Source organism: Carcharhinus amblyrhynchos, chromosome 21, assembly GCF_965287045.1.
Source record: "Carcharhinus amblyrhynchos chromosome 21, sCarAmb.v2.hapA, whole genome shotgun sequence".
Classification (NCBI taxonomy): Eukaryota; Metazoa; Chordata; class Chondrichthyes; order Carcharhiniformes; family Carcharhinidae; genus Carcharhinus; species Carcharhinus amblyrhynchos.
Window position 1 is genome coordinate 48,202,829 of NC_137344.1, and position 23,277 is coordinate 48,226,105.

A 23,277-nucleotide genomic window follows, 5' to 3' on the forward strand; every position below is an offset into this window, starting at 1 on the left:
GTCTCAACAGGGATCTTGGGTTCATGTCGCACTATCTGTAACCCCCGTGACTTGCCTGGGTTTGCAAAACCTCACTTACTGTACTGTCTGGAGACAGTACACATCTCTTTAACCTGTGATCGGTGCTCCTTCCACTCACATTATCAGCCACTGCAGGTCTTGAACAGCAGGTTAGGTGTAAAGATTCGCATTCTAATCAGTAATCTCTAAACTGTCTGTGCTTTATATGCTCTGTCTGAGGCCAGAACTCTCCATTCACCTGACGAAGAGGGTGTCCCTCGAAAACTTGTGAGTATATTATCAAATAAATAGGTTGGACTAAAACCTGGTGTTGTCAGACTTTTTACTTTGTGATTAAAACCAATTATTGTTCCCATAATGTGGTTTGGCCATGTGTCTGACTATATCCATCTTACCTGACTTTAAGCTATTTTTCTATGGTGTACAGGTATATGTGTTAACAGCATCTTTACCTGCTGTTCACAGCTAATAACCACTGTGCTACCGTTCCTTTATTCATTTTGCTTTCAATTTCCAGCGTTGACACGTAGCCCCAGTAAATTGCCTGGGCTTGTAAAATCTCACCCTGTGTGCTTCCCATCCCCACCCCCTTCCCCCTTATTAGGAAAAGGAGGAAGTGTTGGGAATGAAAGCGAAACTTTGCCTGGGAGGTTCCTGGAACTATTTTGGAGAACGCAGGGCAGTGTGGAGTGGAGAGAGAGAGAGAGAGGGAGAGAGAGCTGGCTGTTGGAAGATTTGGCTGTAAATTTTGACCTGGGGTTATCAGCTGTCAATGAATTGGGGAGGAGGAGGGAATCCGATCTCCACGGGAAGCAGGGAAAACAGGAACCAAACCAACAGTAAACAAGGGAGGGGTTCACATAGTGTGGCTGTGTCTATGAATCGACAAATTGTCTCGATAAGAACTTGTTCTCCTTGCTGTGCAAGAGCAGACTTGCTGATTTCCCAGGCGAGAATCCTGCCTTGGTTTCCTGTTGGACTTTAACCTGACTTCTTACTGCGTTGGGTCCCCATCGCCATGGCTTCGCCGCTGGGCTCTCAGGATAAGTTTGTCTGTGCCATCTGCCGAGACATCTTCAGCAATCCAGCCACTCTCCCGTGTGGCCACAGCTTCTGCCTGCAGTGTGCGCAGTGTTACTGGGAGCTGAACTCCAGCCCAGACAGATCCAGCTGTCCGCACTGCCTCCAAACCTTCAGCCCCAGGCCCAGCCTGCACAAGAACCTCATCCTGTGTGAAATCCTGGAGGAGCTCAGGTCCAGCGGCAAGCTCTCAGCTGGGGCTGAGGCCGGCCCGGAGGACGTGGCCTGCGATCTCTGCGCCCGCACCAAGCTGAAAGGCAGGAAGTCTTGCTTGGATTGCCTGGTCACCCTCTGCCAGGGCCACCTGGCAGCCCACGAGAAGAGCCCAGCTTTCGGGGACCACACCCTGGTCGAGCCAGTCAGCCAGCTGAAAGTCCAGCAACAGTGTGCGGCGCACGGGAAACCTCTGGATCGGTTCTGTAGGACGGACAGAAGGTGTATTTGTGAGCTGTGTGTCGGCGAGCAACATCTTATTCACGAAACTGTAACTGTGCCAGAGGAAGTGGACAAACGACAGGTAAGGGAATCTAGGCCATAAAACATGATGTGGGTATGCCGGCGTTGGACTGGGGTAAACACAGTAAAAAGTCTGACAACACCAGGTTTTAGTCCAACCGATTTATTTGAGAATAGACTCACAAGCTTTCGGGGTTAGTCCCTTCATCAGGTGAATGGAGAGTTCTGGCCTCAGACAGAGCATATAAAGCACAGACAGTTCATCATTCTAATCAGTAATCTCTAAACTGTCTGTGCTTTATATGCTCTGTCTGAGGCCAGAACTCTCCATTCACCTGACGAAGGGACTAACCCCGAAAGCTTGTGAGTCTATTCTCAAATAAATCGGTTGGACTAAAACCTGGTGTTGTCAGACTTTTTACCATAAAACATTAGACAGGGGTCGTGGGTGGAGAGGGGGGACTGGTGGTGTTGAGATGGTGGTGCATGGGCCTGTTTCCCCGGCTGATTTTTGTTGTTTGTAGACCTGAGACAGAGACCCAGTTTCAGGGTGGAAGCTATCAATATTGAGAGTTAAAATCCAGATCGTTCCACAGTAATGTTCTTGAATAGTTGTGTGTGGACAGTGAATAGTACATACCCAGAAACCAGTAAACAGGGTACTTGTCTTATCTGAGGGAACGCTTACTGAGTATTTAATACCTTTTTACAGTTTTTTTTTTACAGCACAGTGGGTTAGCACTGCTGCTTCACAGCTCCAGGGTCCTGGGTTCGATTCCCGGCTCAGGTCACTGTCTGTGTGGAGTTTGCACATTCTCCTCGTGTCTGCGTGGGTTTCCTCCGGGTGCTCCGGTTTCCTCCCACAGTCCAAAGATGTGCGGGTTAGGTTGATTGGCCATGCTAAGAAATTGCCCCTTAGTGTCTAGGGATGCTTAGGTTAGCGGGATTAGTGGGTAAAATATGTAGGGGTTTGGGGGTAGGGCCTGGGAGGGATTGTGGTCAGTGCAGACTCGATGGGCCAAATGGCCTCTTTCTGCACTGTAGGGTTCTATGATTCTATGATCTTTGCTCTGAAAGCACATTACCCAATAAATTTGACATTATCGAAACTAATTCTTGCTTTTCAACAAGTAGAACCTGTATCTCCTCATCATTCTCATCGGGTAGAGGGCCTGAGCGTCTTCAGCGCAGATGAATGGATAGCATCCCAGTCATCCTCAGCGCTGCCTGCGAGGTGTAGGTCAGCAAGCGTAATTTCTAAGTTTTCACCACACATCCCAAAGCTCTTTGAGATACTTTTAAAGTTTGGTCACTATCGTGATCGAAGAAACACAGTCACCTCACACAAACAGCGATGTGATAATGATTAGGTAATTTGTTTTTGTGAGGTTGACTGAGGGATAAATATTGGCCGAGACACTGTTCTCCAGTGCCAAAGGATCTTATATATATGCCAAAGGGGTTGTATCAGAGAAGAGGGGGTTGGACTATGAAGAGAGATTAAATAGACTGGGTCTGCACTCGTTGGAGTTTAGAAGGATGAGGGGGGGATCTTATAGAGATGTATAAGATAATGAAGGGGATGGATAGGGTAGAGGTAGAGAGATTCTTCCCACTTAGAAAGGATAGCAGGACTAGAGGGCACAGCCTCAAGATAACGGGGGGGACAGTTTCGATGGGAGTTGAGGAGGAACCTCTTCACTCAAAGGGTGGTGAATCTCTGGAATTCTCTTATGTTGCTTGAAAGATCGCACCTTTAACAGTGCAGTTTCAAACTAGAGTGTCAGCTGAGGCTTTTGTGTCAAAGTATCAAAGTGGTTTTTGTTAGACAGAAGAAGGTTAAGAGGTGACCTCATTGAGGCATACAAGATGGTTAGATAGGGTGGACAGTGAGAGCCTTTTCCCTCGGATGGTGATGGCTAACATGAGGGGACATAGCTTTAAATTGAGGGGTGGTAATTATAGGACGGATGTCAGAGGTAGGCTCTTTACTCAGAGGGTAGTAAGGGCGTGGAATGTCCTGCCTGCAGCAGTTGTGGACTCGCCAACTTTAAGGGTGTTCAAATGGTCAGTGGATAGGCATATGGATAACATTGGAATAGTTTAGGTTAGAGGGTCATTAGATTGGTCCCACTGGTCGGCGCAACATCGAGGGCCGAAGGGCCTGTACTGCGCTGGAATGTTCTATCTGGAGTGGAACAAGAACTCACAATCTTCCCGACACTGGGTTGAGGGGGCTGACTCAGGGTTGACACAAATGAAGAGGCAACCTCACGGTAGGTTATTAATCGCATGTGGGGCTTTTTTTTCCCTTCTAGAAACTGATTCTCCAGGAGTTATCTCGTCACAAACAACAGCTACAAAACGCATTAGCAGAGACCAATAATCTTCAGCTAAAAGCTGACTCAATTAAGGTAAGCACATTGGTAATTCTGGACTTCATAAAAACACAAATGAGGGGGGAATTTCTGCACTCACAGGGCCACGCATCTGATGGATACCCTACCCCAGAGTGCAGTGGACACCGGAACACTAAACAAATTTAAGGAGATGGATAGATGGGCTTTTAATTAGTAACGGGATGAAGCGTGATGGGGAGTGGGCAGGGAGATGGAGATGACGCTGAGATGAGAACAGCCCTTGAATGGAAGAGCAGGCTCGAGGGGCTGAATGGCCTGTTTCAGCTCCTAGTTGTTAGGTTCTTCTAAAACAATGAGATTTTCTCCAGATAGACCATAGGAGTAGGACAAGGCCATTCAGTCCCTTGAGGCTGTTCTGCTACTCAGTTAGATGGTTTCTTCTCCTTTGGTTCCACATTCTTTAAGAGCATTGGCTAACAAAAATCTATGCATCTGAACTTTTACTTCATCTCAAAATGTTTTGGAGCGTGGAGTTCCCGATTCCCACTTTGTGTGAAGAAATGTTTCCTGACACCATCCTAAATGCCGATCTTGGGTTCATGTCGCACTATCTGTAACCCCCGTGACTTGCCTGGGTTTGTAAAACCTCACTCACTGTCCTGTCTGGAGACAATACACATCTCTTTAACCTGTGCTCAATGCTCCTTCCACTCACATTGTCGGCATCTTTAAGACTTGAATAGCAGGTTAAGTGTAAAGACTCACATTCTAATCAGTAATCTGCAGAGCAGCACGGTAGCACAGTGGTTAGCACCGCTGCTTCACAGCTCCAGGGACCTGGGTTCGATTCCTGTCTCGGGTCACTGTCTGTGTGGAGTTTGCACATTCTCCTCGTGTCTGCGTGGGTTTCCTCTGGGTGCTCTGGTTTCCTCCCACAGTCCAAAGATGTGCGGGTTAGGTTGATTGGCCATGCTAAAATTACCTGTTAGAGTCCAGGGATGTGTAGGTTAGAGGGATTAGCAGGTAACCGTGTAGGGATGTGGGGTTAGGTCCTGGGTAGGATTATGGTCTGTGTAGACTCGATGGGCCGAAGGGCCTCTTTCTGCACTGTACGGTTCTATGATCTAAACCGAGTGTGCTGTTATATGCTCTGTCTGAGGCCAGAACTCTCCATTCACCTGATGAAGGGCAAACTCTGACAGCTTGTGAGTTTACTATCAAGTAAATAGGTTGGACTTTAACCTGGTGTTGCCAGACTTCTTACTGTGTTTACCCCAGTCCAACGCCAGCATCTCCACACCATCATCTTAAATGCCCAGATCAAAACTTGAAGTTTATGCTTATCCTGGTCTCCCCCACCAAAGTAAATAGTTTCTCTTTATCTGGCTGACACAGTGCTTAGCACTGCTACATCACAGCTCCAGGGACCCAGGTTCAAATCTTGCCTTGGGTCACTGCGCAGAGCCTGCACATTCTCCCCGTGTCTGCGTGGGTTTCCTCTGGGTGCTCTGGTTTCCTCCCACAGTCCAAAGATGTGCGGGTTAGGTTGATTGGCCATGCTAAAATTACCTGTTAGAGTCCAGGGATGTGTAGGTTAGAGGGATTAGCAGGTAACCGTGTAGGGATGTGGGGTTAGGTCCTGGGTAGGATTATGGTCTGTGTAGACTCGATGGGCCGAAGGGCCTCTTTCTGCACTGTACGGTTCTATGATCTAAACCGAGTGTGCTGTTATATGCTCTGTCTGAGGCCAGAACTCTCCATTCACCTGATGAAGGGCAAACTCTGACAGCTTGTGAGTTTACTATCAAGTAAATAGGTTGGACTTTAACCTGGTGTTGCCAGACTTCTTACTGTGTTTACCCCAGTCCAACGCCAGCATCTCCACACCATCATCTTAAATGCCCAGATCAAAACTTGAAGTTTATGCTTATCCTGATCTCCCCCACCAAAGTAAATAGTTTCTCTTTATCTGGCTGACACAGTGCTTAGCACTGCTACATCACAGCTCCAGGGACCCAGGTTCAAATCTTGCCTTGGGTCACTGCGCGGAGCCTGCACCTTCTCCCCGTGTCTGCGTGGGTTTCCTCCGGGTGCTCTGGTTTCCTCCCACAGTCCAAAGATGCGCCGGTTAGGCGGATTGGCCATGCTAAATGCACAGGGTTATAGGGATAGGGTTACGGGGTTAGGGTGGGGAGTGGGGTAAGACCTGGATGAAATGTTCTGTCGGAGAGTCAGTGCAGACTCAATGGGCTGAATGGCCTCTTTCTGCTCAGTAGGTATTCTACAATTCTATGGAATCTATCAAATCTTCCAAATTATTTTGCACATCGCCAATTTCCATCACTCTATCAGTGTTGGCTGTGTCTTGAGCTGCTGAGTCCCACAACTGGATTTGCTCCCTAAACTCCTTTTTATCTCTCTTTCTCCTGTGTTTGGTGTGAAATTTTATTTGTTAATCCACCGTGGAGTGATTTGTCATGTTTGGCTATGTTAATGATACCTCATAATCACAAGTTGTTGCTGAACCTCTCAGTCAGATGATCTTTAATAGTTAAGGCAGCGTGAATCTAATCAATGCGGCCTGTCCTCATTCGGAAATGTTGCCAATTTTCCTCTGTTGTTAATAGAATTCCGCAGAGGGGGTGAGAACTGAAATCACCGAGAAACTCGCTGCCATGATCCAAGCCGTGGAAGCAGTCCACAGGGAAGCGATTGGGCTGGTTAATGATGATGAGCAGGTGGCACTGCGCCAGGTCGACAGCATCAGGAGCCAACTCCAACAGAGGGGTGCTGAACTCAGCAGGAATGAGAATCAGCTGAGCTCCCTGCTGAAGATCGATCACCAACTCATCTTTCTGCAGGTAAGGACATCATTTCACGTTTGTTGCTGGGGCTGGTGTCCCGAGGGAGATGTCCAGTTGTCCAGGGATGCCAAGAGTGGGATGTCCAGTTGTCCAGGGATGCCAAGAGCGGGATGTCCAGTTGTCCAGGGATGCCAAGAGCGGGATGTCCAGTTGTCCAGGGATGCCAAGAGCGGGATGTCCAGTTGTCCAGGGATGCCAAGAGCGGGATGTCCAGTTGTCCAGGGATGCCAAGAGCGGGATGTCCAGTTGTCCAGGGATGCCAAGAGCGGGATGTCCAGTTGTCCAGGGATGCCAAGAGCGGGATGTCCAGTTGTCCAGGGATGCCAAGAGCGGGATGTCCAGTTGTCCAGGGATGCCAAGAGCGGGATGTCCAGTTGTCCAGGGATGCCAAGAGCGGGATGTCCAGTTGTCCAGGGATGCCAAGAGCGGGATGTCCAGTTGTCCAGGGATGCCAAGAGCGGGATGTCCAGTTGTCCGGGGATGCCAAGAGCGGGATGTGCAGAGAAAAATGTCCATTTGTTCAGGACATCATGTTCTTCCACTGAGGGCTGAAGGTTGGGAATCTGTTTCATGTTTGCCGGGCGGGATTCTCTGATCTTGTTCACCCCACCCCCCTGCTGCCAGCAAGAACGGAGAATTTGTATTCCAACCAAAACTCCTTTCACTCCCAGTCACCGGCGAGATCAGAGATTTCCGGCGATCAGCCTTTGCTTTTCCATTTGTTAATTTTCCATAAGTTATTTCCATCAAACAGCTATCTCATTGAGGGCCAGATATTCATCAAGGAAAAGTGGGATTGGGAAATTTTGTAGGATCAAGGATTCCATCTTGATTTTGGAAGATCCTGATAGAGATCAGCATTGTTTTCTTTAGAATCTGGGTGCTCATATTTATTTAAAGAATAAAGATACAAGCTTACTACATAAAAATCATGAATGCTAATACATACATTCTATCTTAAATAGTGAAATTACAGATAATAAAAGTACAATGCACTCAGTTACTTCCAATCTAAACTAATTTTTAACTCCAGTTGCCATCTATATATTCACGTACTGGCTGTGGTTTCTTGGATTTTCCATTTGCTTTTGCAAGGCTGTCCCTTCACATCTCCTCTAACCATCCTACAATGTTATACTCTTATTCAACACTTTTCTTAGGGGTAAGTTTTTCACTCAGAGGGTGGTGAGTGAGTGGAATCGGCTGCCGTCGGTGGTGGTGGAGGCGAACTCGCTGGGGTCTTTTAAAAGACTTCTGGATGAGTACATGGGATTTAATGGGATTGGGAGTTACAGATAGTTGTATGTGTTGGTAGGTATAGATGTGACCGGCGCAACTTGTGGGCCGAAGGGCCTGTTTGTGCTGTAGTGTTCTATGTTCTATGTTAACACAGACCTCACAGCATTTTCAGCATGTCCACCTTCCTGGTTTAAACATTCTTTACCTTTGATGTTCACTCTCAAGTGAATAGTTGTATCTAAAACTTTGTCTGTCTCTCCTTCTTGCCCGCTCTCAGTTTGGCTCTATCAGAAGTTCAATTCTTTGGGAGTTCTTCAGTCAGCAAGAGGGTTAAACTATTTTAACCAAAACACAAAGTTTCACCTTACTTCCATGGCTGTAATTCAAACCTAGAACCCAATCTTATGTTTCAAAAGACATCCTTTGATTACATTTTAACTTTTGCTGACTATACAGCTGCAGTGACCTGCACCACATTAGGAATCTTGATTTAAGAGAGAGCTTGCCTTTCTCAGATATTTTTTAAAAAAACTTCCGGTATTTTTACTTCCCTCTCAGTAACAAATTCAAGGTCTGTCTTTTGAGCTCTCGCCTTGTTGGTTTGCACCATGGCCCCGTCGTCTTATTGACCCATTTTCGATTACAAAAATCGGAGGCATCTCCCTTCAGCTTCTCGCTCACCTTGTCTGGTCCACTTTACTTTGGGCTGGGATTTCACTCTTTAAATCAGTTGGCAAATACTCGCGCGCTGTAATTCTGTCAGTTTTTCCTGGCCTGAATAAATCCCAACCCATCGTCAATCTGTTATGGGGCTGTCATGATGTTTCTCCTACTGTAGTTCAAACTATCGTTTCCCTTAAGTAGCCAGACAAAGTCATAGAGTGATTTAAGATGATTTATTACTATAGCTAAAAGACCCTGACTAAATCTTGAAGACCAGAGTGCAGAATTCAGAAATATACAAACAATTACAGTTTCAAATTTGATTACAAGTAATTGGCATATACCAATAAAAGCATAGGCGTTATCTCTGTCCACTCACAATTATTGATTAAGGTTACATCATGCATGCACAATGGTATAATGTCCAATGAAAAGTTGTGCATGTTATATCATCAAGCAATCATAGGTCTTTCTCTGACCAAAGGGATATCAACCTCCCTTTCCATTGTTGCTTGTTCTTATGAGCAAACATGAGCTACAGCTGCACATCATTTAATTCAATGGTCCTTGACTCTCATCTGGGTTTAATCAAGACTTGTGGTTTTTGCATGGCTTTCCCTGTGTGACTGAAATACAACTTGCAGCTCATGTGATTTTTAAACTTGTGCGATTATTTACCATTTCACTCACCTAATTTGCACTCGGTGCATAACCAATAAACCAGAGTCTACACAGTTTGCTATAAGTTCTCATGTAATAGAAAGAAAATAGCCATTCAGAATTGTCCCTTCTCCAGAAACCTGTCAATGAGTAATAAGTAGGGAAATCCCATTGTAAACACCTTTTAGTCTATTTCACACCTCTTAATCTTCTCCAAACAAACACAGAGGCATGGCAAGACCACTTTAAAGATAAAGATCTAGTTATCGCAAGGTATTAAAGCTGTCAGTCAAACAAAGCTAACTCGCTCCCTTTGCAGCTGTGTGAACAGATTCTTGCTGGACTGAGTCGGCTAGTCATTCCTGTATTTATATTTGATGTGAATGAGTCAGTCCCTCAAGTGTTTACTGATAATTCCACTCAATGAGCTCAACTGTTCTCGTGAGAGTGAAATGACTGGGTGGAGCATAAGTATCAGCGCACAGCACTTAACTCGAAACACTTGTTTCTGTCTTGTTAAATCTCTGCAACTCTATAGATTTGAGAAGCTGTCACGAGAATGTTTAATAGAGATGTTTCGTATTTTGTTTCCCACGTACCCTGATCACATCGAACGGTTTATTCTGGGGTAAGGGTTCCTGGCACCTCCACCTGTCCAGCCTGAAAAGTAAGACCAGTCCCACACTAGATGGACAGGTCAGTGTTCTTGGGGCTATTGAGGATGGGGCAGTGTTACTCAAACTCCAGGAAGAAATAGGGAGAAAGGGCAGTGCAGTCAGTGTTAGTCCTGAAATTGAATTTAAGCTGATGGTGTGATTTACAAAGAACAAAGAACAACACAGCACAGGAAACAGGCCCTTCGGCCCGACAAGCCCACGCCGCCCATTTTAACACTCCGTAGGTGCCTCATTCCAATCCTTCTTCTATCTATGACTTTTGTCTACGCCTCTTGGACTCCACAATAAAGGGGTGTAAATTTAGAGAATTATATGTGCGCCAGATTTATGGAGGTCTAATTTAGGGACAATTTGTTAACACCAATCAGCCTAAGAGCACGTTTTTGGGCTGTGGGAGGAAACCGGAGCACCCGGAGAAAACCCACGCAAGCACGGGGAGAATGTGCAAACTCCCACAGACACCGACCCAAATCGGAGATCCGACCCAGCTCCCTCTAACGGCACAGCAAACAGTGATAGTCACTGAGCTGTCGTGTTATCCATTGTGCTTTGTTCACCACAGAGGGTGGTGAATCTCTGGAATTCTCTGCCCGTTGAAGTGGTGGAGGCTACCTCGTTGAATATATTTAAGTCACAGGTAGATAGGTTTCTGATAGACAAGGGAATTAAGGGTTATGGGGAGAAAGTGGGAAAGTGGAACTGATCCACTTCAGATCAGCCATGATCTTATTGAATGGCGGGGCAGGCTCGAAGGGCTAGATGGCCTACTCCTGCTCCTATTTCTTACGTTCTTATGTTTATCCCTGATAGGAATCCAGTTGTTTAAAAGCAAGCGTGCAACCTCTGGATTTCCCACAGCAGAAGACAGATGTCAAGTCCACAATGGCTCAGATCAACGCAGCTGTCACAGAACTTGCCACATGGGTCGAACAGCGAACGCAACTGTTCTCCAAGCAAATCCTCGAAAAACGGAACAGCGGTTAGTGATTTCATACACTGTTTCAACCTATCACTGTTTCAGCAATATGGATAAGGCAAGTGACTATTATCTAAAGAGTAGGTGGGACTTTGCACAATGGTCAGCACCGCTGCCTCACAGCACCAGGGACCCTGGTTTTGATTCCCAGTTTCGGTCACCATCTGCGTGGAGTTTGTGCATTCTCCCCGTGTCTGCGTGGGTTTCCTCCGGGTGCTCCAGTTTCCTCCCACTGTCCAAAGATTAGGTGGATTGGCCACAGGCCCAAGGCCAGACTTGAACTCGAATCCCTGGCATTGTGAGGCTGAATAATCATAGAATACCGTACAGAAGGAGGCCATTTGGCCTATCAAGTCTGTACCAACCACAATCCCACCCAGGCTCTATCCCCATAACCTCACACGTTTACCCTGCTATTCCCTCTGACACTCGGGTCAGTTTAGCGTGGCCAATCAACCTAACCTGCACATCATTGGACTGTGGGAGGAGACTGGAGCACACGGAGGAAACCCACGCAGACACGGGGAGAATGTACAGGCTCCTGTGCAGATTTTTGATGACCTGAGGCTGGAATTGAACCTTGGTCCCTGGCGCTGCGAGGCAGCAATGCTCATTACTATGTCACCTTTTAAAGAGATAGGTGCAATTTATAGAACCCCGACAGCACAGGAATTAACTTTTCATTGCCTCAATAAAATCACCACTCTTAATTTGAGAAAAAATCTAAAGGAATTTAAGTCATGAAACTTAAATCCATCTGAAAAGGTTTGGGAACCACATATGCAATGTTAGGGTGGCGTACAGTCCCCGGGCTGCAGGTCGAAGAACTGCGGCTAAATCTGGAACTTCATTATGCCATTGAAGCCTAGATGCAGAGACCAAAACCTGTGTTGCAAACAGTCCTGATCAACATCTGACCCGAGACTGGATACGGAAAATTTTCACACGTCCTAGGCAGCCAGCTAAAACGGGTGTGTTTTCCCTTGGGAGCAATAGGTCGGTAGGTTTCTCTCCCTATTATGTACATATAATATGTATATTATAGGTAATAGAACCTATTGTGTATTATGGACTAGAGGACACAGCCTCAAGATAAGGTGGGGGGGCAGTTTAGAACAGAGTTGAGGAGGAACTTCTTCACTCAAAGGGTGGTGAATCTCTGGAATTCTCTGCCCGTTGAAGTGGTGGAGGCTACCTCATTAAATATATTTAAGACACGGGTAGATAGGTTTTTGGTAGGCAAGGGTTATGGGGAGAAAGCGGGAAAGTGGAACTGATCCACTTCAGATCAGCCATGATCTTATTGAATGGCGGGGCAGGCTCAAAGGGCTAGATGGCCAACTCCTGCTCCTATTTCTTATGTTCTCAGTATTGAAATGATAAATGAAGTAAATGGAACAATGTAACTTGCTGAAGATCACTGTGGAAATGAGCCTTCAATGATTTCTCCTCACTATGTTTGCTTTGTGTAGAACATCCAAAGGTGAAGAATAGTGAAGAGTTCATATTTTGTAAGTAGTTTTGATTCTACACTAAGTCCAGATGTGATTTGTCAGTTGTTATATGTTCCAAATCAACAGGTTCTTCACTGAAACTCTATTGAAGCGGGGCTTTTACTTGCTGGCTTCATTAGGCCAGAGACACAAGACAGATCCTCCTTGCCAACCTCACACATGTTGTCTTCAGTGTGAGACTGGGTTAAAATTGGCCCTGCTGCTCCCAGTATTGCTAACACATTAAGGCAAACTCTGGGTATGAACAGTGTCCCTCTGCTGCAGACAACAGCTGCCCCGGAGAGGCTGAAAATATGGTTCTGAGACATCATCAACAGATATTAGGTCAGATACCAAATCTTGAACGAAAGGTAGATTTTGCAGAGTGTCTTAAAGGAGAGAAAGGTATCAAGGCAAAGAGACGGAAGGAAGAAATGGCAATGTTCTCAGCAATGACTGAAGCCATTTAAAGAAGGCACATGATTGGAAGACATGAATGGAGCCAGGTAAGCCAACTGGACAACAGGGCGAGAGGTGTTGGAGGGTGATTGTGTAATCAGGCAAGTCAAAAACTTTCAGACAGGTTGAGAAGTACGAGAAGGGAAAGTTTACCTTTGTCACAATCACATAGGATGCCCTGTGTTACTTTGTTAAGAACTGCGTCAGCACGGTGAAACAGGCGCTGATACGAGGGATCCAAGCGCGGAGTTCTGGGATTTGGGAAAGGACAATGTTTGTACACCTGAGGGACGAAAGGGAAATTGGAGATGGAGCAGTAGTTGGCAAGAATGGAGTGGTCAAGGGAGGAGAGAGGTGATGATGCAGTTTTGAGGGAGAACCAGACAGTATCAGTTAACAAGGGAGACAGGATGGGAGACTGGGTGATCGCAGTTTAATGACAACTTAATAGAGATTTTGGAAACTAAAGAAAAATATGAATCCTGGTAGGGCAAGAAGGTGACCAGGATTAGAAGGTAATTCACCAATACACCAATACTGACCGATTTCCCCAATAGAACGTTATATAGTCATATTAACAGCACAAATTGCAAATCAACTTGGCAGCTTTTGATTTGTGTACTATTTATTGTAACAAATAACTCAATCAGGTTCCTAAAATTTATAAAGCTTCAAGTAAGGTTTATTTATTAGTGTCACAGTAAGCTTACATTAACACTGCAATGAAGTGACTGTGATTGGTATGTGGCCTGAATAACTCAGAAGAGGCGGTTGGCAGTGCCCAATTTGGACTTTAAAGAAGCCATTGGAATAGTTTTATTGCTGGAGATCGCTGTAGAAGGGGTCCCTGAGCTATGGGGGAGCGGGGGGCAGGCAACAATATCCTCCAGCGAGGGGCGGGGGAGGCACCTCCTGTAATCAGTCCTCAATGAGAGAGCTTGTGTAAACCAAATGTTAAAGGGCCCTCACGATATTGAAGCCCTAATATCACCACCAGGTAGCCAAAGAAAGGCCATGACAATGCAAGAGAAAACATATTCCAGAGAGGTGCAGGTGGATCGCTGTAAAGGAACACCTGGACTATCTCAGGGGCAGGGATTCCACACCTGAGCAGGTCTCACAAGTGGCCATGGAGATGGTCACTTTCAGTATCAGTCCTCAGCTCGAAGCTGGCTCCACATTGTCCCTCTGGATAGACTCATAGAACCCTACAGTGCAGAAAGAGGCCCTTCAGCCCATCGAGTCTGCACTGAACACAATCCCACCCAGGCCCTACCCCCATATCCCTACATATTATACCCACTAATCCCTCTAACCTACACATCCCTGGACACTAAGGGGCAATTTCTTAGCACGGCCAATCAACCTAACCCGCACATCTTTGGAAGGAAACCAGAGTACCCGGAGGAAACCCATGAGGAGAATGTGCAAACTCCACACAGACAGTGACCCAAGCCGGGAATCGAACCCAGGACCCTGGAGCTGTGAAGCAGCAGTGCTAACCCACTGTGCTACCGTGCTGCCCAGTTCGGGTTACTGTCTGTGTGGAGTTTGCACATTCTCCTTGTGTCTGTGTGGGTTTCCTCCGGGTGCTCTGGTTTCCTCCCACAGTCCAAAGATGTGCGGGTTGGGTGGATTGTCCGTGCTAAAATTGCCCCTTAGTGTCCTGGGATGTGTAGGTTAGAGGGATTTGTGGGTAAATGGGTAGGGTCAGGGTGGGATTGTGGTCAGTGCAGACTCAATGGGCCGAAGGGCCTCTTTCTGCACTGTAGGGTTCTATGGTTTTTACTAAGTCTGCCCCTGCCCATCACTGAGAGACGAGCAACTTGAAGTTTTGGCTTTCAGGGATAGGTGAACAGCCGGTCAAGCGACAATAAGCATCTGGAAGCTTGGCTAAATAATTGGAAATGGGCCTAATTTTGGGTCAGTCCTGGGCAGTTCCGATTCTGGACCCAAAGAGATTTCCCCTCACCACCTCCTGGTCTTTACCCAGGGAGTAACTTCAACCCTCAGAGCAAATTATTCTATTGATATCTCTCCTTTTTGATCTATTTAATGTGTTTAATAAGATGTTAAATAAAATAGAAATGTGTGCCTGCAGCTACCTGTAGGATCTCACTGATTTTTGTCTTATTGCGTTTACTTTGTACAGCCACTCAAATCAAGAACATACCCAAGACCGTCTCTAGAACATATTACTTACAGTGTAAGTGTTCCTGACCAGTGCTGTGTTTTGTTCAATGATGGTTTACATTCTGTTCGATTTGCCAAATCCGCAAATATTTCACAGGAAGTGCTTTGGAGCAACACTTCCACTTCCTGGTTCAACTCAGTCTGAAATGTGGACTGTCGGAACGACTGGAAGAAGCTGTAGTGGAATTAAGTGGCCAAAATTATCCAGATTTTCCTGCTGGCCAAATCGCATGGTCCCTCAAATGGCAAACACAGCAACCGTTCCCTGGTGGTGGGAGGTACAAAACTCCAGGCTCGAGCGCAAACAGTTAGGCCCGCCCTGCGGTACTACCCTACCCGAACATCTTGATAACATTTTTGATTTTGTGTGCACCCAGTGCTCTCAATTTCAACTTGACATCAATAGTACTAATTTTTTTTGTTGTTTTTATTCCAATCAAATCCAATTCAGAGTCGTTGGGCCTGTTTCCCGTGCTGGGTTGTTCTTTGTTCTTTGTTGTTTGTTCAACAAGTTGAGACATTCCCAATCCAAGTTGGCAAGACAGGGCTCTCACCTCCTGTCTTGGGCTTGACCTACAGGATCCAAGCTGATTGGAGCAGGCATAGCTCCTCCTCCAAGGCTTGATCTCATTTGCATCTTAGGCCGAGATGCCACTTTTAAAAATTGCTTCAAATGAAGTTGAAATATAACCTAACACTACACTTGATCTTAGCCAAAAGGCTTGAGAAGCTGACATCAATAGTTCTGATTTGGATCGAATTTGATACCATGTTTGGTAGCTCACTCAAATCATCCCCATGTTCTCAAATCTGGTCAGCACCAGCAATAACTACCACTAAAGTCACACTAATCCCATTTTCCAGCCCTTGTCCCATATCCTTGAATGTTATGATGTTTCAAGTGCTCATCCAAATATTTTTTCATAGGTTGTAAATTTTCCAGCCTCCACTACCTTCCCAGAGAGCACATTCCAGATTCCCACCACCCTCTGAGTGAAAAACCTTTCTCTCAAACCTCCTCTGAATCTCCTGTCCCTCACCCTATGCCCCCTCATGATTGACCTCTCAACCGAGGGGAATGGCTGCTTCCTATTCACCCTGTCCAAACCTCTCCTAGTCTTATACGCCTCAGTCACATTCCCCACCCTCAGCCATCACTGCTCTAAAGAAAATAATAAGAAGGCTCACAACACCAGGTTCAAGTCCAACAGGTTTACTTGGTAGCAAATGCCACCAGCTTTCAAAGCGCTGCTCTCCACTCACCTGACGAAGGAGCAGCGCTCCGAAAGCTAGTGGCGTTTGCTACCAAATAAACCTGTTCGACTTCAACCTGGTGTTGAGAGAATTCTTACTGTGTTTACCCCAGTCTTACACCAGCATCTCCACATCTAAAGAAAACAATCCAAGCCTATCTATTCTCTCCTTTATAGCTCAAACACTCCATCCCAGGCAATATCCTGGTGAATGTCCTCTTTACACCCTCTAGTTGCTCACACTTTTCCTATAGTGAGATAACTGGAACTGTACACAGTGCTCCAGCTGTGACCTAACCAATGTTCTATACAGCTCCAACATTACTTCCTCACTCATATAGTCTATGCCACAACTGATAAAAGCAAGTGTCTCCATATGCCTTCTTAATATCCTATTCACTTGTTTGGCTGTCTTCAAGGATCTGTGAATAATTATCCCAAGATCCCTCAACATTTCCTACATTACAACACTGACTACACTTCAAAAGTGACTTCATCGGCTGTTAGACTCTTGAAGAAAAGTGCATTATAAATACAAGTCTTCCTTTTCCTCACCCCAGTCTTAAACGGTCAAACCCTTAACCTGAGACTATTCATTCTAGAATCTCTGGCTGGGAAATTTTATAGGTTTCAATGAGATGGCTTCTCATTTTAATGCATTCCAGAGAGTACAGGGATCTCACACAACGACATTGCCAATTATTCCTTTCTCATTACACAATACCCAGTCTAGGATGGCTTGCTCGCTAGGTGCTTCCCCAGTGTACTGGTCCAGAAAACCATCCAGGAATTCCTCCTCGACGATGTTGCGGCTAATTTGATTTGCCCAACCCGTACGCAGATTAACATCGCCCAGAAGTACAGATCTTCCCTTTTCACGTGCATCTCTAATTTCCTGTTAAATGCCATCTCCAAAATCACCAGCTTAGGGGTCCATAGACAACCCCTACTCATGCTTTTTGCCCCTCGGTTTTTCTCAGCTCTACCCACACAGATTCCACACTGTTGGAGTGAATATCCTTCCTCAGTGTAATGTTAATTGTCTCTTTAACCAGCAATGTAATTCCACTGCCTTTACCTTTTTTGTCTATCCTTCCTAAATTCTGAATACTCTTGGAAGTTCAGTTCCCATCCCTGGTCACCCTGCAACCATGTATCCATAATCCCGGTTATATCATTCCCGTTTACAACTGTTTGTGTAACTAATTCATCCACTTTGCTATGAATGCTCTGAGTGTTAAGTGTTGGGCGACACGGTAGCACAGTGGGTTAGCACTGCTACTTCACAGCTCTAGGGTCCCGGGTTCGATTCCCGGCTCGGGTCGCTGTCTGTGTGGAGTTTGCACATTCTCCTCGTGTCTGTGCGGGTTTCCTCTGGGTGCTCCGGTTTCCTCCCACACCCCAAGGATGTGCTCTTAGGCTGATTGGTGTAACAAATTGTCCCTAAATTAGTCTCCCCTCAATCTGGTTTCCGATGGGGGTACCATAAGCATAGACATGGGTCAAGGGTGGAGGAGGAAAAACACATCGTTAAGATGGCGGCGGGGGCTCGTTGGGCCGAAGGGCCTGTTTCCTGCGCTGTGTTGTTCTTTGATTCTTTGATCTGAGTGATACAGTTTTTCCTCAAATCCCCTCCTGCCCCTTATCCTAAACCCATGCCCCCTCGCGAGGGGAGCCTAAGAGGAATAGCGACTCCAATCTGTCTTTTCAAACACGTGTTGTAACAAAGGGATTTCCTTTCTTTCATTGTCTTCACAGATGCTGGAAGACTCCGATTCAATTTAAACTCTGCAAATGGCTGTCTTCACTTCTCTAACAGGTATCAGGCAGTGTGGTATTCAACACCAATAAATTACCCTGATCACCCAGACAGATTTGATAGGCAACCACAAATCCTGTGTGACTCTGTCTGGATCGGCAACTTCAGTCGTAGATATTTTGAATTTGAATTGTTCAAAAATCAGAGGAGTGACCATATTTGCGTGGGCATCACACACTCTGATATTGAAAGAAAAGGCATTAGCCTTTCCTCTGTGCTGGGTAGGTATAACCAGTCCTGGTGTTTAGATTTGCACCTAACACCACGCGATACTTTCTTAATCTTTGAGAATGGAGTCGAATCTGACGTACCAAGCGTGAGCTACAACAGGATTGGAATGTTTCTGGACAATCGGAGCTTGTCGTTTTACAGTGTGACAGACACAATGACCCTAATCCACAAATTTACAAATATAAATACACAGACAGCCTATCCTGCTTTTCGAATGGGAGCTGGAACAGCCCTGAGACTCTGTCAACTTTGCTAAAGACTAGTTTCTACAACTGAGAGTCCTGTATCGAATGCCTTTGGATAGAATGTAACTCCGACACCCAGTGGCCATTGATGACTCGTTTAGTTTAAGGAATTTGGACAGTTGCATTCACGACCAGCGCTCACAAGTGCGGCGCTGATGGGGTTTGAATTTGTAAGTGGGTGGCTGGGCGATGCCTGTGCGCCTCTAAGCTGTGGGAGGGGAGAGAGGTACAGTGATCCTCATGGGAATGCAAGATCCCCCCTGAGCCACATGCCACCCTGATTTGGAAATAGACAGATACAGAACATAGCTTGTAAATACAATGTATCAAGTCTTCACACTAATTCAACATTATAAGGAAGCAAGTGTAAGGTGATTGAGATTGGTAGATGCGAATTGTAATCAAATTTGAAACTATAATTGCGTATGTATCTCTGAATTCTGCATTCTGGTTAGTTACAGGCTGTGACCTGCCAGTTTCTGAGCTACGTAACTTTATTAAACAACTGCTTCAGAGAGCTCCGTGTCTTGGTCTGGTTACTTGAAGGATAAAGTTGTGATCAGTTAAAAAACTGGACATCAAAGCCCGCAACACTTTTCTATTAAACATCTTCAAAGAGTTGACGATAGTTAGTTTCAATATTGTTAACAATATACTGGCGCAGATTATCCTCTAGATAACTAGCTTAATATAATAACAAACTAGCATTGCCTAAGAACCTGGACAGTCTGTTATGATATGTGCATATGGTTGGCCAGACTGACATTTATCGTCTGTTTCTCCAGGTGGTTGGAGAAAGTGTTGGTCAGCTGTCTTCTCAAACCACTTGAATTGATATACCGACAATGCTCTTAGGGAGACTGTTCATAGATCATCATAGAACCCTACAGAGCAGAAAGAGGCCCTTCGGCCCATCGAGTCTGCACCGAACACAATCCCACCCAGGCCCTACCCTCATATCCCTACATATTATACCCACTAATCCCTGTAACCTACGCATCCCTGGACACTAAGGGGCAATTTCTTAGCATAGCCAATCAACCTAACCCACACATTTGCTGATGACACAAAGATAAGTGGAAAAGCAAATTGTGCGGAGGGTGTGGAAAGTCTGCAGAGGGATCTAGATAGGCTGAGTGAGTGGGTGAGGACCTGGCAAATGGAGTACAATGTTAGCAAGTGTGAGGTTATCCACTTTGGCAGGAATAATAGTAGGAGGGATTACTATTTAAAGGGTGAAAAGCTGCAGCATGCTACGGTGCAGAAGGACCTGGGGGTCCTTGTGCATGAGTCGCAAAAACCCAGTCTGCAGGTAGGCGAATGGGATGCTGGCCTTTATAGCAAGGGGGATAGAATATAAAAGCAGGGAGGTCTTGCTGCAACTGTACAGGGCACTGGTGAGGCCGCAACTGGAGTACTGTGTGCAGTTTTGGTTGCCGCACTTACGCAAGGATATATTGGCCTTGGACGGAGTGCAGAGGAGGTTCACTAGGCTGATACCGGAGATGAGGGGGCTGGACTATGAAGAGAGATTAAATAGACTGGGTCTGTACTCGTCGGAGTTTAGAAGGATGAGGGGGGATCTTATAGAGACGTATAAGATCACAAAAGGGATGGATAGGGTAGAGGTAGAGAGATTCTTCCTGCTTAGAAAGGGCAGCCTCAAGATAAGGGGGGGGTGCAGTTTAGAACGGAGTTGAGGAGGAACTTCTTCACTCAAAGGGTGGTGAATCTCTGGAATTCTCTGCCCATTGAAGTGGTGGAGGCTACCTCGCTGGATATATTTAAGTCATGGGTAGATAGGTTTTTGACAGACAAGGGAATTAAGGGTTATGGGGAGAGGGCGGGAAAGTGGAACTGATCCACTTCAGATCAGCCATGATCTTATTGAATGGCGGGGCAGGCTTGAAGGGCTAGGTGGCCTACTCCTGCTCCTATTTCTTATGTTCTTATGTTCTTATGTACTAGGTAAAAGGCATGAGTGACCCAAAAATGACAATGGTTTCATGTTTGCCATTCAACTTCCACATTTCTATCAAATTCAAATTTCATTGCATGCCGAGGTGAGATTCGAACCTGGGTTTCCAGCCAGGAACCCTGGATTCCTAGCTCAGTGACAGTACATCTAAGCCATCGCTTGCTCCTAGTTTCCCCTACCTCTGCTAAGTTTTAAAGTTTATTTATCAGTGTCACAAGTAGACTTACATTAACACGAGGGGACATAGCTTTAAATTGAGGGGTGGTAATTATAGGACGGATGTCAGAGGTAGGTTCTTTACTCAGAGGGTAGTAAGGGCCCTGCCTGCAGCAGCTGTGGACTCGCCAACTTTGAGGGCGTTCAAATGGTCAGTGGATAGGCATATGGATAACATTGGAATAGTTTAGGTTAGAGGGTCATTAGATTGATTCCACTGGTCGGCGCAACATCGAGGGCCGAAGGGCCTGTGCTGCGCTGGAATGTTCTATGTTCTAACACTGCAATGAAGTTATTGTGAAAATCCCTTCGTCACCACACTCTGGCGTCTGTTCGAGTACACAATCAAGCAACTTCTTTTCCTGGACGCACAGCTCTCAGGGACACCAGGAAAATTAAACAGTCAGCATTTCTCAAGTTATTTGGGGTGGCATGGTGGCACGGTGGTTAGCATTGCTGTCTCACAGCACCAGGGACCCGGGTTCAATTCCAGCCTTGGGTCACTGTTAGTGTGGAGTTCGCACATCCTCCCCATGTCTGCTTAGCCTTCCTCCCCCAGTCCAAAGATTGGCCATGCTAAATTGCCCTTTACTACTGGGGGTATTGGCAGGGTAAATATTATAGGGATGGGGCCTGGGTGGGATTGTGGCCAGTGCAGACTCGCTGGGCCAAATAGCCTCCTTCTGCACTGTAGGGTTTCTGCTGGCTCCTTGCAAGTTGTGTAGTGAATTTAAACAAAGAAGTTTATCTAGTACTCAGGAACACCAACGAGTGCATACAGCTCACCTTCTTTGTATTGCCAAGGATGGCTAACACATCCTTGCAGCTTCCAAATAAATTTTACACCACCCAATGAGCTAAATCTATGTAATTGAACTTTATAAATCTCCCTGCTTCTTGTTCTGTGCTTCTGTTTTCGTTTCTGATCAGGTTGGTTGAAAAATATAGTTACGTTCTAACTTGTCATCAAAGCAAAACATAGCTTTGAAGTCTCGCAGTTGGCTGGTTTTCACCCTCTGAGCCTCTTCCGTAGCTTTGAGATTGTTATTTTCCGATACAATCCAACAATGACCTTCATCCACAAAATAGAAAGCCCAGCCTGACGGCTCCAGCACTGGGCTGAGTTGAAGATATTAACGGAAAATGTAGAGATTTGGTACAATCACAAAGTCTCGATTAGCGAATGTCAAAAGTAAATTGGCTTCGCTAGGTGGAAAACCCAGATCCCACCAGAAGAAAGCGATAAATATATAGCAACGCTGGCTAAAGCAAATAAAACGCTTCAGGCTGAGGTTTTCCAACCTCGCCCGCACTGGGATTCTCCAGTCCCGCTGCAGTGAAGGGAGATTTGGCCAATTCTATGTTGTCATTGGTAGTGGGGCGTGAATGGCCAAGTATTCCAGAATTTGAGCTAATGATGTCCAGTTAAAGAACCACCCAATAAGAACATAAGAAATAGGAGCAGGAGTAGGCCATTTAGCCCTGGATCCCGCACCCGACACCAACCGAGAGGAACCTTTCCCAGCTATGGGTCACCCACAGCTGACTTCTTCAAAAGAGATGCTGGAGCTCAGAGTCGGAGAGAAGGGACTTGCTTTGCCGTTTGCCAGCGACGAGACAGAAGCTTGTCGGAAGTTAGCTTCGGGTCGTCGGGTCCAGCTTGCTGCACAATCTCTCGGATAGAGGCTGGTGAATGTAGTCACTGGAACGTTGGCGGAGCTGTCACACCTTGTGGGAGGAGTCGCAAACATTTCCCACAGGTGTGTTTTAACCCTTCCAGCCCCGCTTCCTGTACTTCCTGGGCAGTGCAGCGTGTAAGGGCCCCCTTTCTTGACAAAATCCATGAATGTTTGCATAAGATGTGCATGTTACTGATGTTTTTCTCTTTTAATCCACAGGCGCTTCAGTCCGCCTTGTTGTCCAACGAGGGGCATACACGCGGTGGGTCGTGCGAGGGCTGCTCTTGGATGTTTCGAGAGTAGCCTAGTGCTTCACATCGTTAGTGTACGCTTAAACTGGACGGGCAAGATGACAGCTCAGTGACTATCACTGTTTGCTGTGCAGACACATGGATTTGGGCCGGTGTCTGTGGGAGTTTGCACATTCTCCCCGTGCTTGCGTGGGTTTTCTCCGGGTGCTCCGGTTTCCTCCCACACCCCAAAAGATGTGCTCTTGGGCTGATTGGGTGTAACAAATTGTCCCTAAATTAGTCTCCCCTCAATCTGGTTTCCAATGTGGAGTGCCATAAGCGTAGACAAGGGTCATCATGGGTGGAAGAGGGGACTCACAATGTTAAAATGGTGGCGCGGGCTCGTTGGGCCGAAGGGCCTGTTTCCCGTGCTGTGTTGTTCCTTGTTCTTTGCTCTCAGAGCCTCCTCTTTAATAACCATTCAT

At 46.1% G+C, this 23,277-nt stretch overlaps 1 protein-coding gene across 1 annotated transcript; it reads left to right on the forward strand.

The window, feature by feature from the left end:
- Nucleotides 1-389: 389 nt before the first annotated feature.
- Nucleotides 390-15,168, forward strand: LOC145356603 (E3 ubiquitin-protein ligase TRIM47-like). Its single transcript, XM_080209411.1, has 6 exons — nt 390-1,618; nt 3,876-3,971; nt 6,545-6,778; nt 10,831-10,999; nt 12,469-12,507; nt 15,101-15,168. Exons 1-6 carry the CDS (start codon nt 1,040-1,042, stop codon nt 15,166-15,168), a joined length of 1,185 nt encoding a protein of 394 aa, XP_080065537.1. The 5' UTR covers nt 390-1,039.
- Nucleotides 15,169-23,277: the final 8,109 nt, after the last annotated feature.